This window comes from Microcaecilia unicolor, chromosome 6, assembly GCF_901765095.1.
Source record: "Microcaecilia unicolor chromosome 6, aMicUni1.1, whole genome shotgun sequence".
Classification (NCBI taxonomy): Eukaryota; Metazoa; Chordata; class Amphibia; order Gymnophiona; family Siphonopidae; genus Microcaecilia; species Microcaecilia unicolor.
Genome location: NC_044036.1, coordinates 330,213,871 through 330,227,130, shown reverse-complemented (window position 1 = coordinate 330,227,130; position 13,260 = coordinate 330,213,871). Strand labels below are relative to the sequence as shown.

General features: G+C 40.1%; 1 protein-coding gene across 3 annotated transcripts in view; it reads right to left on the bottom strand.

Annotated features, from left to right (window-relative positions):
• Positions 1–13,260, bottom strand: part of HELZ (helicase with zinc finger) — a 241,411-nt gene that overhangs the window by 24,356 nt on the left and 203,795 nt on the right. For all 3 annotated transcript variants that reach the window (XM_030208449.1, XM_030208451.1, XM_030208450.1), the window contains 3 exons: positions 13,154–13,230; positions 8,058–8,622; positions 2,236–2,479 (listed from right to left, as the gene is read on the bottom strand). In XM_030208449.1, coding sequence (XP_030064309.1) covers positions 2,236–2,479; positions 8,058–8,622; positions 13,154–13,230 — 886 coding nt within the window. The remainder of the gene's footprint in view (positions 1–2,235; positions 2,480–8,057; positions 8,623–13,153; positions 13,231–13,260) is intronic.

Genomic DNA, 13,260 nt, shown 5'->3' with positions numbered 1-13,260 from the left:
TTTTGTGGCAACACATAAATGCTTATGCTCTGAAATGCCAACCTACATGTTTTATATATACTTTTATTGTACCCAACGTGTCACAGAGTCCAATATCAAACTCTACCTGTTTTCAAATCTATGCTGAAAACCTACCTTTTCACTGCTGCTTTTAGCTCCTAGCCACTACTCAATTGTCTCTTCCTTCCTTCTCACCCATAACTGTCTTGTCTGTATTATTTAGATTGTAAGCTCTTTTGAGCAGGGACTGTCTCTTTGTGTCATGTTCAGCGCTGCGTGCGTCTGGTAGCGCTATACAAATGCTAATAATATCCCTTGCCAGTTTGGTATTTAGTGGCGGACGGCAACCGCTGGAGGCTTAAGGGGCAATCCCTCCAGTGGAACACTGTACAAAATGAGGGTCTTTCTGAAACCTAGATGTCTCTGGGAGCAGGTGTAAATCCTGATGTCGATCTTCTGACAGTCATCTTCTAAAACATGGAATACACCTTTATCTTTTTGGCCCGTCCTAATCATGTCCAGACCACACTCCCTTGCCTTATTCAGGCTTTTTAGTTTTAGATGGTCCTATCCCAGCTTTGTAAAATTGGGATATAGATGTTTATGCAATGTAAATGTCTAAATGCCAGTTCATGCTCGTTTAAATGGCAAACAGCACTTCTAAAATAAAATAAAGTTTCTTTACTCAGCTTGTAGTTAGACTATGGAACTCGTTGCCAGAAAATGTAGTGACAGCAGCTGGCCTTACGGAACTTAAAGGGGGTTTGGACAGATTCCTGAGGGAAAAGTCCATTGAACATGATTAAGAATTAAGTTTTGTGGGTTTTTATTTGGGTGAGGGGTGGGGGGGGGGGGGCGTTGCCGGGTTCTTGAAGCCTGGATTGGCCACTGTCAGAGACAGGATGCTGGGCTTGATGGACCCTTGGTCTTTTCCCAGTTTGGCGGTGCTTATGTACTTATGAACTTACCACCATAATTAAGATTACCTATTACTTTAGGCTTTCTTGTTGACAACTCCTTGAAATCTGATTAAGAAGATTGGGCACATCATAAAATCGTGTCATTTTCAATTAAGCAAGATTCACCAATTGAAGCCTTATTGGTCCAAAACTAATCTGGTCAAGTTGGTACATGCTTTTGCGACAAGCAGGCTTGATTATTGTAATTCATTATATGAAGGTCTTACAAAGACTGGTCTTAAGAAACTTCAGTTGGATCAGAACACAGCAGCTCGTTTGGTGACAGATGACAAGAAGTTTGATGATATAACACCTGTTTTGAAAAGACTACATTAGCTACCAATTTCAGCCAGGATTAAATTTAATATGCTGTGTTTTATCTGGAAGCACCAGTATATTTAAGGGATAAATTATCCAAGAAACAATACTTTTGATTGCTATGTGCATCTTAGCGTTCTTATTACAGCTTCCATCACTCCAAGTTGTGAAATTAACTTCCACAAGAAACAGAACTTTGTTACGTTGGTCCTCTCTTATGGAACTCTTTACCTGAAGAAGTGAGCAGTTTATAAGCTACCTTGGGTTTCGTAAGATTCTCAAAACATGGAATGTCTTTGCCAGATCAGATCATAAACACATTAAGTCAATTTCTGACTGTGATGACAGCTGTTTACTTTAATTTTGGTTAAACAATTATATTGTTTGGTTTTACTTGTTAAAACACTCATTGTACTTGTGCCTGTTTTATTGTAAAGCACTTTAAAACTTAACTGTATTAAGCAATATATTAAGTAATTAAATCAAACCAAAGAGCTTTAAATTAAGACTGCTTTTATGCAAGTATAAATTAAACCACTTAGCTATATGGACAGCAGCTTAATATGACAAAACACTAAACATTGTACCTTCAAAGACTGACCCAAAAGTTTTCATTGTAATTATTTTACTTAATGGTACTTATTTCTACGTTAACCTGCTAAGTACCAGAGAGTTAAACCTATGATAACAGATAGAGGCTGAATATCTCTGAAGTGCTTAATATGTAAGTAGCTAAACTCAATAAAAAGGTATACATAGTTTGGAGTCTGAACCTCACAGGCTCCCCTCAAGCTCTCAGGACAAGGGCTCCCTGATCTGGACACATGGGTTGCCCTTTTGAAGAAAAAAAGTGTAATTTAGCAGAACCATATTGAAATGTTTGATTGTGAACTACCATACATGTTGAATTTCCCTGCGAGATGTGTTTTCTTTAAGTAAAAAAAAATAAATAAAATACCTTGAATATGCTGCATCAGTCTCATCTTCAGCATTATTTGCAAGTTTCCAATTTGCCCTAACTGGCTGTGGGGGCAATCCCATCGGTTGCTGGGAAATGTGCTGCACGTGAGGATGAGGATGGTGATGGTGTGGATATTGCATATTGCCCTGACTGAGAAAGGCATTATGCTCGGTCCATTGTTGCAGCCTGGCTTGCTGCTGTTGCCTTAATGTTTCCAAGGCTACATTTCCATGAATGCGATCTGTAAAACAATTACAAAAATTTGCCATATTTTACCCATATCCCCTCTTTTGTGTGTGAAGATCTACTGCCAGGAATCAAACTTAACCGGGTTACTCTAGCTCTTCAAAAGATTATTTTTCCTTGATTTATAGTACTACTCAGCAATACTGTACAAAAATGTAAGCATTTCATCTAAACCTGAACTCTCATCTAAGGCAAACTGAGGCTTTAAACACAAAAAAGCAGCAGCTATTTCTATTCTTTACAATTGCTTTTATAATCTAAAACTAACCCAACACAGAGCCATTCAAAACGGTAGCATGCTGCGGAGATCACGCGCATTGTCAGTCAGAAAGAATAATCTGCAGTTACTGAACTATTTTAGCGTATGAAAAGTCCACATTAACATATAGGGGATTAGATGCTTGCTTTAAATAAAAAAAGCGAAGTTGATCACTTGTAAACACCAGGATAAATCAGACAGACTAGAGGGGTGAGATTACCCACACAAAGGTTTTTCTGAGTACGCAAGATACTTCCCATGCAGCTCCCACATCACGAGTCCCCTAATATAGAGCTTAGGAATCAACTCTCCAGGAAAATGGGTGGGTATGTATGCCTGATTTATTCTGCTATATATGGAAAACCCTTGTTACAAGTAAGCAACTTTGCTTTCTCCTCAGACAAGCAGGATGAATGAGCTATAAAGGAGGAGAATCCCAATCTAAGCGTTGCCCTATCTGTGTTTTGGATTCTGGCTTTTGTAAGGCAACCATGAACAGACATTATGAGGGGAGATGACCTAACTGAAAAGTACCAACCAATAAACAAAAAACATAAAAAATTACAGGACCGCAATCCAGTAATTGTGACACACATTAATAGAAAAGGCCTTATATATCTTCTTGTTCATATGCATTCCCTCTCTAAGACGTATTGTCTAGATAAGATGTAAAGGTGTGAATGGGCGACCCATGTTGAACTGTTAACATATTTCTTCAGTACAGAGTCAGAGGAGATGGGCAACTGAAACCAAACGGTCAAGCAAGTAAGCTTTAAATCCATGCAGTTTTTTTCAGGATATGGTAGCCCTTTGAACTCACTGTAAGTCTTTACCAAAGATATTATAAGGTTTCCACAAATCAATCATTCAACGGTGCTTTCCACTTTTCCCCTCCAAGGGCCACATGTACAAAAAAAAAGGTGCACATCCCCTGCTCACACTGAATTGTAAGAGTTCTGGTTTACCGTATGAACAAAACTCAACCACAATGCCAATCCACTCAACTCTTCATATCCTTTGATCCTAACAGATTAGAAACTGCAGTGACTAAAAGAATTTTGCTGATTCCACTGTCACATCCTGTGGAACTGCAACTGACTGATACAGTAAAAGCACATCAAGTTAATGTGAAGGAGTTGTTAAGCCATTTTCTGAATACACTTTGGATATTTAAGGTCCTCCAGGCAACAGGGCCAAAAGGAAGGCCTTTGGACTCTTCCCTGTTTAATCACCCTAGGGAATGCCTCCATGAATATTCTGCCGATCAACCCGCTGCTGATTCACATTTAAGACTGAAGTATGATTATCTACCCACCAACATCCTTAAGCTTGTCTTTGTGCTAAGCTAAAGTTATACTCCCATGCAGGCAACTGCTGAAATGTGGCCATGTTGGGTTACCGCTATTCAGTAAACTTTCTTCTGCCATACTGGTGGTCTACTGTCATCGTTTTTCTTCTGTCTCTTAAACTGATCTGTTCTGACTAGTGTTAAATCAAAGAATGGTTCTGCTCTGTACTTCTGGAAAATTCCCTGGTAAATAAGACCAAGAATACTGTAATGTCTCTGTATCACTCCATGTTACAACTTCACCTTGGGTACTGCATTTAACTCTGGTCGTCTTATCTAAAAAAAACTTACAGAAGAATTAGAAAAGGTTCAAAGAAGAGCAACCAAAATTATACAGGGGATGGAGCTCCTCATATATGCAGAAAGGCTAAAGAGATTGGGGATCTTCAGCTTGGAAAAGACATGGTTGAGGGGAGCTATGATTGCGATCTACAGAATCCTGAGTGGTGTAAAATGGGTAAAATTGAATCGATTTTTTACTCTTTCAAAAAGTACAAAGACTAGGGGCCACCCAATGAAGTTACATAGAAATACTTTTAAAACAAATAGGAGGAAATGTTTTCACTCAATGAATAGTCAAGCTCTGGAACTCGTTCCCAAAGGATGTGGTAACAGCAGTTAGCGTATCTGGGTTTGAAAAAGGTTTGGACAAGTTCCTGGAGGAAACATCCAAAGTCTGCTATTGAAAGACACATAGGGAAGCCACTGTTTGCCCTGGAACTGGTAGCATGGAATGCTGCTATTTGGATTTCTGCCAGGTACTCGTGACTTGGATTGGCCACTCTTGGAAACAGGATACTGGGCTAGATGGAACATTGTTCTGACCTAGTATGGTTATTCCTATGTTCTTAGATCCAATATGATAGGATCTTCATCCTAAACTGATCTCATGTGACCTATCATGTGGCAAGCAGGAGTCGTCCCTGGATGTTCTAATGATTAAGGGCTCAGAGGAGGAATCATCTGCCTCTGGAATCAGTACATGTGACTTCAAGGTTAAAATGAGACTTTTGTGCATATACAGCCACTTTGCAAAATCCTTCTGTGCCAATTGTTTCTGCTCTGAACTTACTTTCTATTCTGTATATGGTTGCTGTGTAGAATCCTCCTGTGCTGCATGGTTCTGTTACACCGATGTTTCCTGCACAGTATCTTTCAGTGATGACTTCTTCATAACTGTGGACAGCTGAGCTTTCTCATATAGCAACTTACGTTAGATAGCAACTGTCTTCTTTACCCTTGATCTCTACATCAGGACCTGGGATATTTTGGCACCTAGATTCCTTTCTTTATACGTTCTTATCTTTTGAGGCGTGCCTCTTAAGCAGCAGCTGCTTCTGTTTCTCTCAAAAGAACCACTATCTCAGACTGAGTACTGTTGGTCTCTTTCCATTCAAAAAGCCTATAAAGGAACAGAGCAGCTTTTCCCACCTTTCTTAGGAGAATGTGATAGTGAGAGCTGAAGATCCTTCAACCTTGTAATTCCTAAAGATTTTCACCCTGGGGGACTTCTTGGTGCAGCTAGAAAGACTGGTCTGGCCCTAGTTAGTAGTGGCATTTTTGATGAGTGTCAGTGATGGACATTTTTCTCCTCCAGGAGCACCTTTTCAAGTTTTCAAATTGAACAAGTGGTTTGCTAGGTCAAACTAATTTTAGAGTAAATGAATCTTACAACCTCTTTTTTTTTTCATAAAATTTTGTTTTTAGACACAGTTTGCTCCAGAGAATACCTATTACTGAGGGTGTCTGCGTCTGTCTGCCCAGTCATAAAATGTTTGCTTTGGAAATGCATTCAGTTCTGAAACTAAAATTCCATGTTCCAGAAGCAAAGGAAGGTTGCTCCATCTCCTGTCAGCTGATGAGACACCCTGGATTGCTAGTAGGGCTTCCATCCCCCACCACACAGAAGTTGTTCTGTACAATGGTGCATGCAGAAAAGGCTGGAGTTCAGCTGCTGGTATGACTCCAATCTCCTGGGGGAGGGGGTGGAAATGAAGAAAGATTTGCAAGTTAGGAGGTGAGAGAAGGCAAGGATAGAGAGGACAGTGAGGCTGTAGAAAAAGGACATGAGAAAGGTGAAGGACAGAAAAGAAGGAAAAGGAAAGAGGCAGGAGAAGATTGAGAGGTGATGAAAGGCAAGGGCAGAGAAGGGGTTACACCACACCCAGTCACTCATCACACATGAACACTGACTTCACGTATTTACCCATTTATAAAGAGTCGCATTCCTTTTCCTACAGTTTTTGCTTCTAACATACTCTCCAGCCATACATTCTACCTGTACTATCAAAATGTCTACTTTGTGTACTTGAGCTTTACATTGAGAAATACAACTTTCTGTGGTACTTTTAGCACAAACTTGGAGAAAGAGAATAAAGAAAACAGTACGATGAGTTGATAAAATCTCTTCAGTGGCAAGGAAAAAAAATTGTTTAGAAAGCAGAAACTTAGACAAACATAGACCAAGGGGACTTTTGATGTAGTGGCTGTGTGGGAAGTCCTACATAGGCTAAACAAAAAAAAACAAAAAAAAAAGCATTCTGGCTTTTTCTGAGCTCTGAAAGAGCTAGTCCATCTTGGCACCATTGTATGAAGTCATCTACTTGAATGGTTGATTGAGGATCATGGAGAACCTTTCTATAATGCTTTGGTGAAAGAATTTATTTGTACCACAATGTGAAGCACCCAGATGATCCAGTGGCGTAGCCACAGGTGGGCTTGGGTGGGCCAGGGCCCACCCATTTATGGCTCAGGCCCACCCAACAGTAGCACATGTTTAGTGGTAATTGGTGGGAATCCCAAGCTCCGCCAGCTGAAGATTTCCCCCTGATGGTAACAAAAACGCTACTCTCCACGACACCTGCGCATGCTCAGTTTTCAGTGCATTCCTGCTGCCAAGGTAGAAAGAAGCGTTTTCCCACCAGCTGAGATTTTTTTTAGGGGGGGGGGGGAGCTGGGGGAGAACACTTGGTGCCCAACCAATTCTTGCCTAGGCCCACCCAAAATCTGTTGTCTGGCTACGCCCCTGAGATGATCTCATGAACATTGATACCATTTATTTTAAAACTTTCTAGAATTCTCAGTTTTTAAATGGTGGATTATAAAGCCCAGAATGCCACAAGATGTGGGTAAAAACATTCAATCTTGAATGAAACTGTCTGAATGCCATTGGTGTCACCTGATCTTCTAATAAGCCTAATATTCCCTAATAAGAAATCCTTAAGAATTCATCAGTATTCCATACTATAAATAAAAGTAAATATCAGTTAACATATATTTTTACCATTACAGTAAAACATATTTTTCAAGACACAGAAAACTACATTTAAACTAATCTATGGATTTATGATGAATATTACAAATGTAAAAGATCTGCTAGCATACTTCACAGTGTCCTGGGAAACTATAGTCCCTGTTTACTAAGTTGCACTAAGGTTTTGTAATTATCATGCAGTGATTGCCAAAATTAATGTACAGTAATGAAAAAACCTCTGTGTTAAAATTGTTTTTCCAGCATTTTTGGGAGAGCAGAAAACAGAGAAAGTGATATAAATGAATCCATGCCAAGTAATGAACTATGCAGGTAGTTACACCTCTTGAAATGGTGTTAACATGGCAAATAAACCAGAACAGTTAATGCCTGAACAACCTCCATGCCAAATGCAAGGCATGGTCCCTGCCCATTTCATGCCTAAAGCAGTGTTTTCCACACTAGCTGTTTAATACCACATTTCTTTTTAACGTGGCTAAAAGAATGTGGGACATGGCAGCTGAGAGTGGTTTCAGTCACAATAAGGAGGGCAATTTTCAGTGAGGTCATTACCCTCGATTAATACCTTTAAACACTTCCTTCTCCAACTTAGGTTCCAGAAACTGGACAAAGAAAACCTCTGACAAATCAGTTTTTCATCTTCACCAGTCTACAATTGTTTAAGAAGCAACAAACCTCATAAAAAGAACACCTACCTAGAGCCTCCCCTACAGCCAGTCCTGAAGGGCTCTCTTCAATGAAACTGTTCAAATGTGATGGCAGCAGAGAGTTATGCTGTGCAGCCGGCCTCAGGAGGTTATTGACTTCTTGAAGCAAAGGGGGATGCTGCTCTGGAATAACAGTATCTATGCCAGGAGAATGGGGTCCATGGGGCAAAGGGCTATTAAAAAACGAATGATTGGGACCTGCCTGGAATGCAGGTGAAAGTTGTGATGGCTGTTGGTTCAAATGATTGTGTTGTTGAACTACTGGGCCTTGTTGAGGGGGCATTTGGCTTTGCTGTTCAGGCAGATGGTTTTGTTGTGATGTTAACAAATTTTGTTGCTGCTGCTGCTGCTGCACAGGATATGGCTGTCTTGGTAACTGGGACAGGTGCTGGAAGTGGCGACTGGGGACTGCATACTGTGGGGGTGGAGGTGTAAGATGAACGTTCAAGTGCCTGGGGTTAAGATTATCTTTGCGATGGAATTTAGGATTAGGATAAAAATTGCTGGAACGAGATTCCGGGCTTCTAGTCTGTGGACCAGCTTCTACGTCAACCTAAAGCAAATGAAATACAACTCTTAATTAGAAAGCACAAACAAAACCCTGGGAAACCGATTAGAGTTAGAATTTCAAGGCAATTATAAAATCACTGGTTAGATTAAAATAGTGCTGCTTGGTATTATCCAGGGCCGGCGTTAGAGGGTGAAGGGATTTGGGACACCCTCCCAGTTTCTGCACTGGGCTTCTTCTGCATGTCTAACACCAGCCCTGGTATTATCTTCCTCCCTGTCACGCTGAATTATTTAGCAGCTGACCAAAGGAAACACAAAAGCCATTTCAGTTCCCTCCCTAAGTAGAGGAGTGTGGTAGCCGTGTTAGTCCACTCTTAAGGTTATCAATAGAAATCAAACAAAATAAAACATGGAAAAGAAAATAAGATGATACCTTTTTTATTGGACATAACTTAATACATTTCTTGATTAGCTTTCGAAGGTTGCCCTTCTTCGTCAGATCGGAAATAAGCAAATGTGCTAGCTGACAGTGTATATAAGTGAAAACATTCAAGCATTACTATGACAGTCTGACAGGGTGGGAGGATGGGGGTGGGTAGGAGGTATGCATGGGGACATCAAAGCATATCATTGATATTCTAACAGGATGGGTGTGGATAGGTGATGGGTGGGGTGATCAACAGAGACATACAGCTTTATGGTTTATAATGGGCTAGGAACCCCAGATCCTTGTTAAGTCCTTAAGTTCCTAGCCCATTATAAACCATAAAGCTGTATTTCTCTCCACCCCTCACCTCTCTTACCCACCCCCATCCTCCCACCCTGTCAGACTGTCATAGTAATGCTTGAATGTTTTCACTTATATACACTGTCAGCTAGCACATTTGCCTATTTCCGATCTGATGAAGAAGGGCAACCTTCGAAAGCTAATCAAGAAATGTATTAAGTTATGTCCAATAAAAAAGGTATCATCTTATTTTCTTTTCCATGTTTTATTTTGTTTGATTTCTATAGATTCTACATGGAATGTTGCTATTCCACTAGCAACATTCCATGTAGAAGTCGGCCCTTGCAGATCACCAATGTGGCCGCGCAGGCTTCTGCTTCTGTGAGTCTGACGTCCTGCAGGTCCTGCAGGTATCATCTTATTTTCTTTTCCATGTTTTATTTTGTTTGATTTCTATTGAGTTCCCTCCCTGAAATCTACAAAAACAGCAAGGGGCATATTTATGAAAGTGTGGTAAGGAACTGCAATTACCATGTGGTAATGCCAAAGCCTCTGTGTTAACTGCTGGGGGCACTCCCAGTACCTTTACTTCCTTACTGCATTGTAGATAATTTAGGTGATGTGAACTGCATCACACTGACAGTTAAAGCACAGTCTTCACCCAATCTCCACCCATTCTGCATTAGCTGTTAACGCAAAAACTAGCAAGCTTTAACTGCAACGGTGCCATGATGGCATCCATGTTATATGTCACATTATCAGCTAACACTGCTTAGAAATACACCCTCAAATGTTTAAATGTTTAATAAAGTTCAAAATCAATATTATACATAACAAAAACTCTAATTATAGAAGTTAAAATATTCTACTTTTGTCAAAAATCTAAAAATGATTCCGAGGACTATACAGGGAAAAGCGCCTAGAATTTTATTATTTTCATAATACACTAAAATAAAGTTGAATAATAGTTTAGTGCTTTATCCTGCTAGAAGTGAAATTTCAGGTTCCATTGTGTTCTGTGAGAAAGTGCACAGTTTAACTATTTTAATTGAATCAGTTATATCATTTATCTCTGATCACAGATAAATATTAAGGAAACAAAATGCCTTAGGGAAAGAAAGCACAGAAAATTCACTACTGAAAAATACTCCCTACAGTGCATTTTAAAAACATCAATTTCTTAACGAATGTTTAAGCATTCAGTTTTGAGTTTGTCCAGATATTTTATACCCATGTACCTGCAAGCTCATTTTCAAAAGGAAAAAGCTTAAAGAGCTTCCCTTTCAAACTGGGGCCAGCATGGACCACAGGAAAAAAAAGTACAACAGGAAATTTTAAAATGTGTCTTTCTTTCCCTCCCAAGGAGAACTCTGCTGACGTTGAAACTTTGCACAGATAGTTTCATCCACAGAAGCTCTAGCCTGTTATTGAGATGGACATGGGGAAGCCACTGCTTGTCCTGGGACCGGTAGCATGGAATGGTGCTACTAACTGGGTTTCTGCCAGGTACTTGTGACCTAGATTGGACATTGCTGTAAGCAGGATACTGGGCTGGATGGTCTGACCCAGTATGGCTATTCTTATGTTATGTTCATCTTGCCCATATTTGCCATAGCTCAAGGTATGCAGTCTGTGGAACAACAAATTCAGTGGAGAAGGGTGGGGGGGGGGGGGGGGGGGGGGGGGGGGGGGAGGAATTTTCAGCCCAGGGAATTTACCCAGGCAACTGTGTAGTTACTCAGGAAAATTCCTTTGAAAACGTTGCGTACTTCAACTTGCCTTTTCTAAATTGAATTCTTTCAGGTATTCAATGAAACAGATTTCTCCTTACTGACCTGATTTTAGCTAACTTTTCTTTCACAGTTAGCTCAGAACATGTTAACATTGTAAATATATTCTTTCCACCTCATGCATTTAAGTCTCAAATTTATATCTCCAAACTGAATGGCAAAGGTTATGTTATGGTCATAGCCAGTTGCACTGACTCATTGTAAACAACCTGAAGCAACTTGCATATAGAGTACTTTCAGATTTAGACAGTAGAGAAAAATCATCTGATGATTCCTGACATCTCACTTTAGAATAAAATCTCCGCAGCCTTTGGAATACGTTAACAGCTGAGTCTCTGTCTGCATCATCTTGACAGAGATAAAAATACATCATGCCCCAATAAAACTTCCTAATGCAGAACTTGGAGTTGGCCACTTTAAGAAACTGTCACCAAAAAGCTGAGTTTGACCAACTTAAATGGAGCAAATTTAGGGACTGTCATGTTGACCTATCTTTCCCATTTCCTCTGTACCTTTACCTCTATTTCATCACTCAATCTATTCTGACCATTGTAATTTCCTTTCATGATTTCTGAACTTGTTTTATTGTAAACCACCAAATTAAATTGCTTGTATTTAGGCAGTACATCAAACATTTTTTTTTAAGAACTTTCATTTTTTTTGTGCAATTGCACAACTCCTTTCTTACAGTACAATTGTTATGCAAATATTGACTACATTGAAATGTTGCTCAACTATATATAGTACTAAGCATTAAACCACTCAGCACAGAATAACTGAAAATGTTTATCCTATATTTGCACAACGAAAGCCCTATCCATAGCTCTCATTCCCCACTATGATCAACTGTGCTGTCTTAGCACCAAAGAGATCTGCCAAATACAGCAAGGAGTACAATTTTAAGATGAGAATGGATCTGCGGAGGTGTCTCGGAACGGATGTGTGATTGGCTGCCTGCTAAATCTGCTCTGCTGTGTGACTGGCTGCCTGCTAAATCTGCTGGAATGTTATCAGAACTGCTGTGTGACTGGCTGCCTGCTAAATCTGCTGGAATATTATCAGAACTGCTGTGTGATTGGCTGCCTGCTGTTGGAATGTTAACATAACTGCTGTGTGATTGGCTGCCTGCTAAATCTGCTGGAATGTTAACAGAACTGATGTGACTGGCTGCCTGCTAAATCTGCTGGAATGTTAACAGAACTGCTGTGTGACTGGCTGCCTGTTAAATCTGCTGGAATGTTATCAGAACTGCTGTGTGATTGGCTGCCTGCTAAATGTGCTGGAATGTTATCAGAACTGCTGTGTGATTGGCTGCCTGCTAAATCTGTTGGAATGTTAACAGAACTGCTGTGTGACTGGCTGCCTGCTAAATCTGCTGGAATGTTATCAGAACTGCTGTGTGATTGGCTGCCTGCTAAATCTGCTGGAATGTTATCAGAACTGCTGTGTGATTGGCTGCCTGCTAAATGTGCTGGGGTCTCTCAGAATTGCTGTGCAATTAGCTGCCTGCTAATTCTGCTGGGGTGTACCAGAACTGCTCTGACAGTAGTGATTCTACAGTCAGGAACTGTATATATTTAGTAGCACAATAAAATGATAGTAGTAGAGAGCTATGGGCAGAGACTCTTATGCGTTAGTATGACAACAAACTAACTTCTACTGTGTGTCAGCACAGTAACTCGGTGATATGATACAAACAGGACTGAATTTCTATTGTTCCTGAATAGGTGGAAGCACATTTGCCATGGATTGCTGACCAGCAACTGGCAAAGCAAGTAAGAGAGAATCAGTGTGTACTCATTTATAGAGCATGGTATGCAATGAATGAATAAAATGCAAGTCATCATGCTCTTATTCAAGTTTCTTTGGGCTGAGATGTCAAATTAAGCTATGCAATGTGCCCTTACCATAACTACTACACACAAATAAGCTTCATGCTTGTGCTTTTATGAAATGCTTTTTCCCATTTCCTCTATCTGCCTTAGTTTTCACTAGCCAATCAGGCTGTTCATTCTATAAGCACATATTTCGCTTTTAGCAGCCTGAAACTAAAATACCTGTTTGGGTTCTGGAGGTTTTTTCTCTGGGGTTCGAAGTTTACTCATTTCCGATCCTAAATTGCTTTCGTTTTTACCTAAAAAAGGTGTTCAAATGCTTTAGGTGA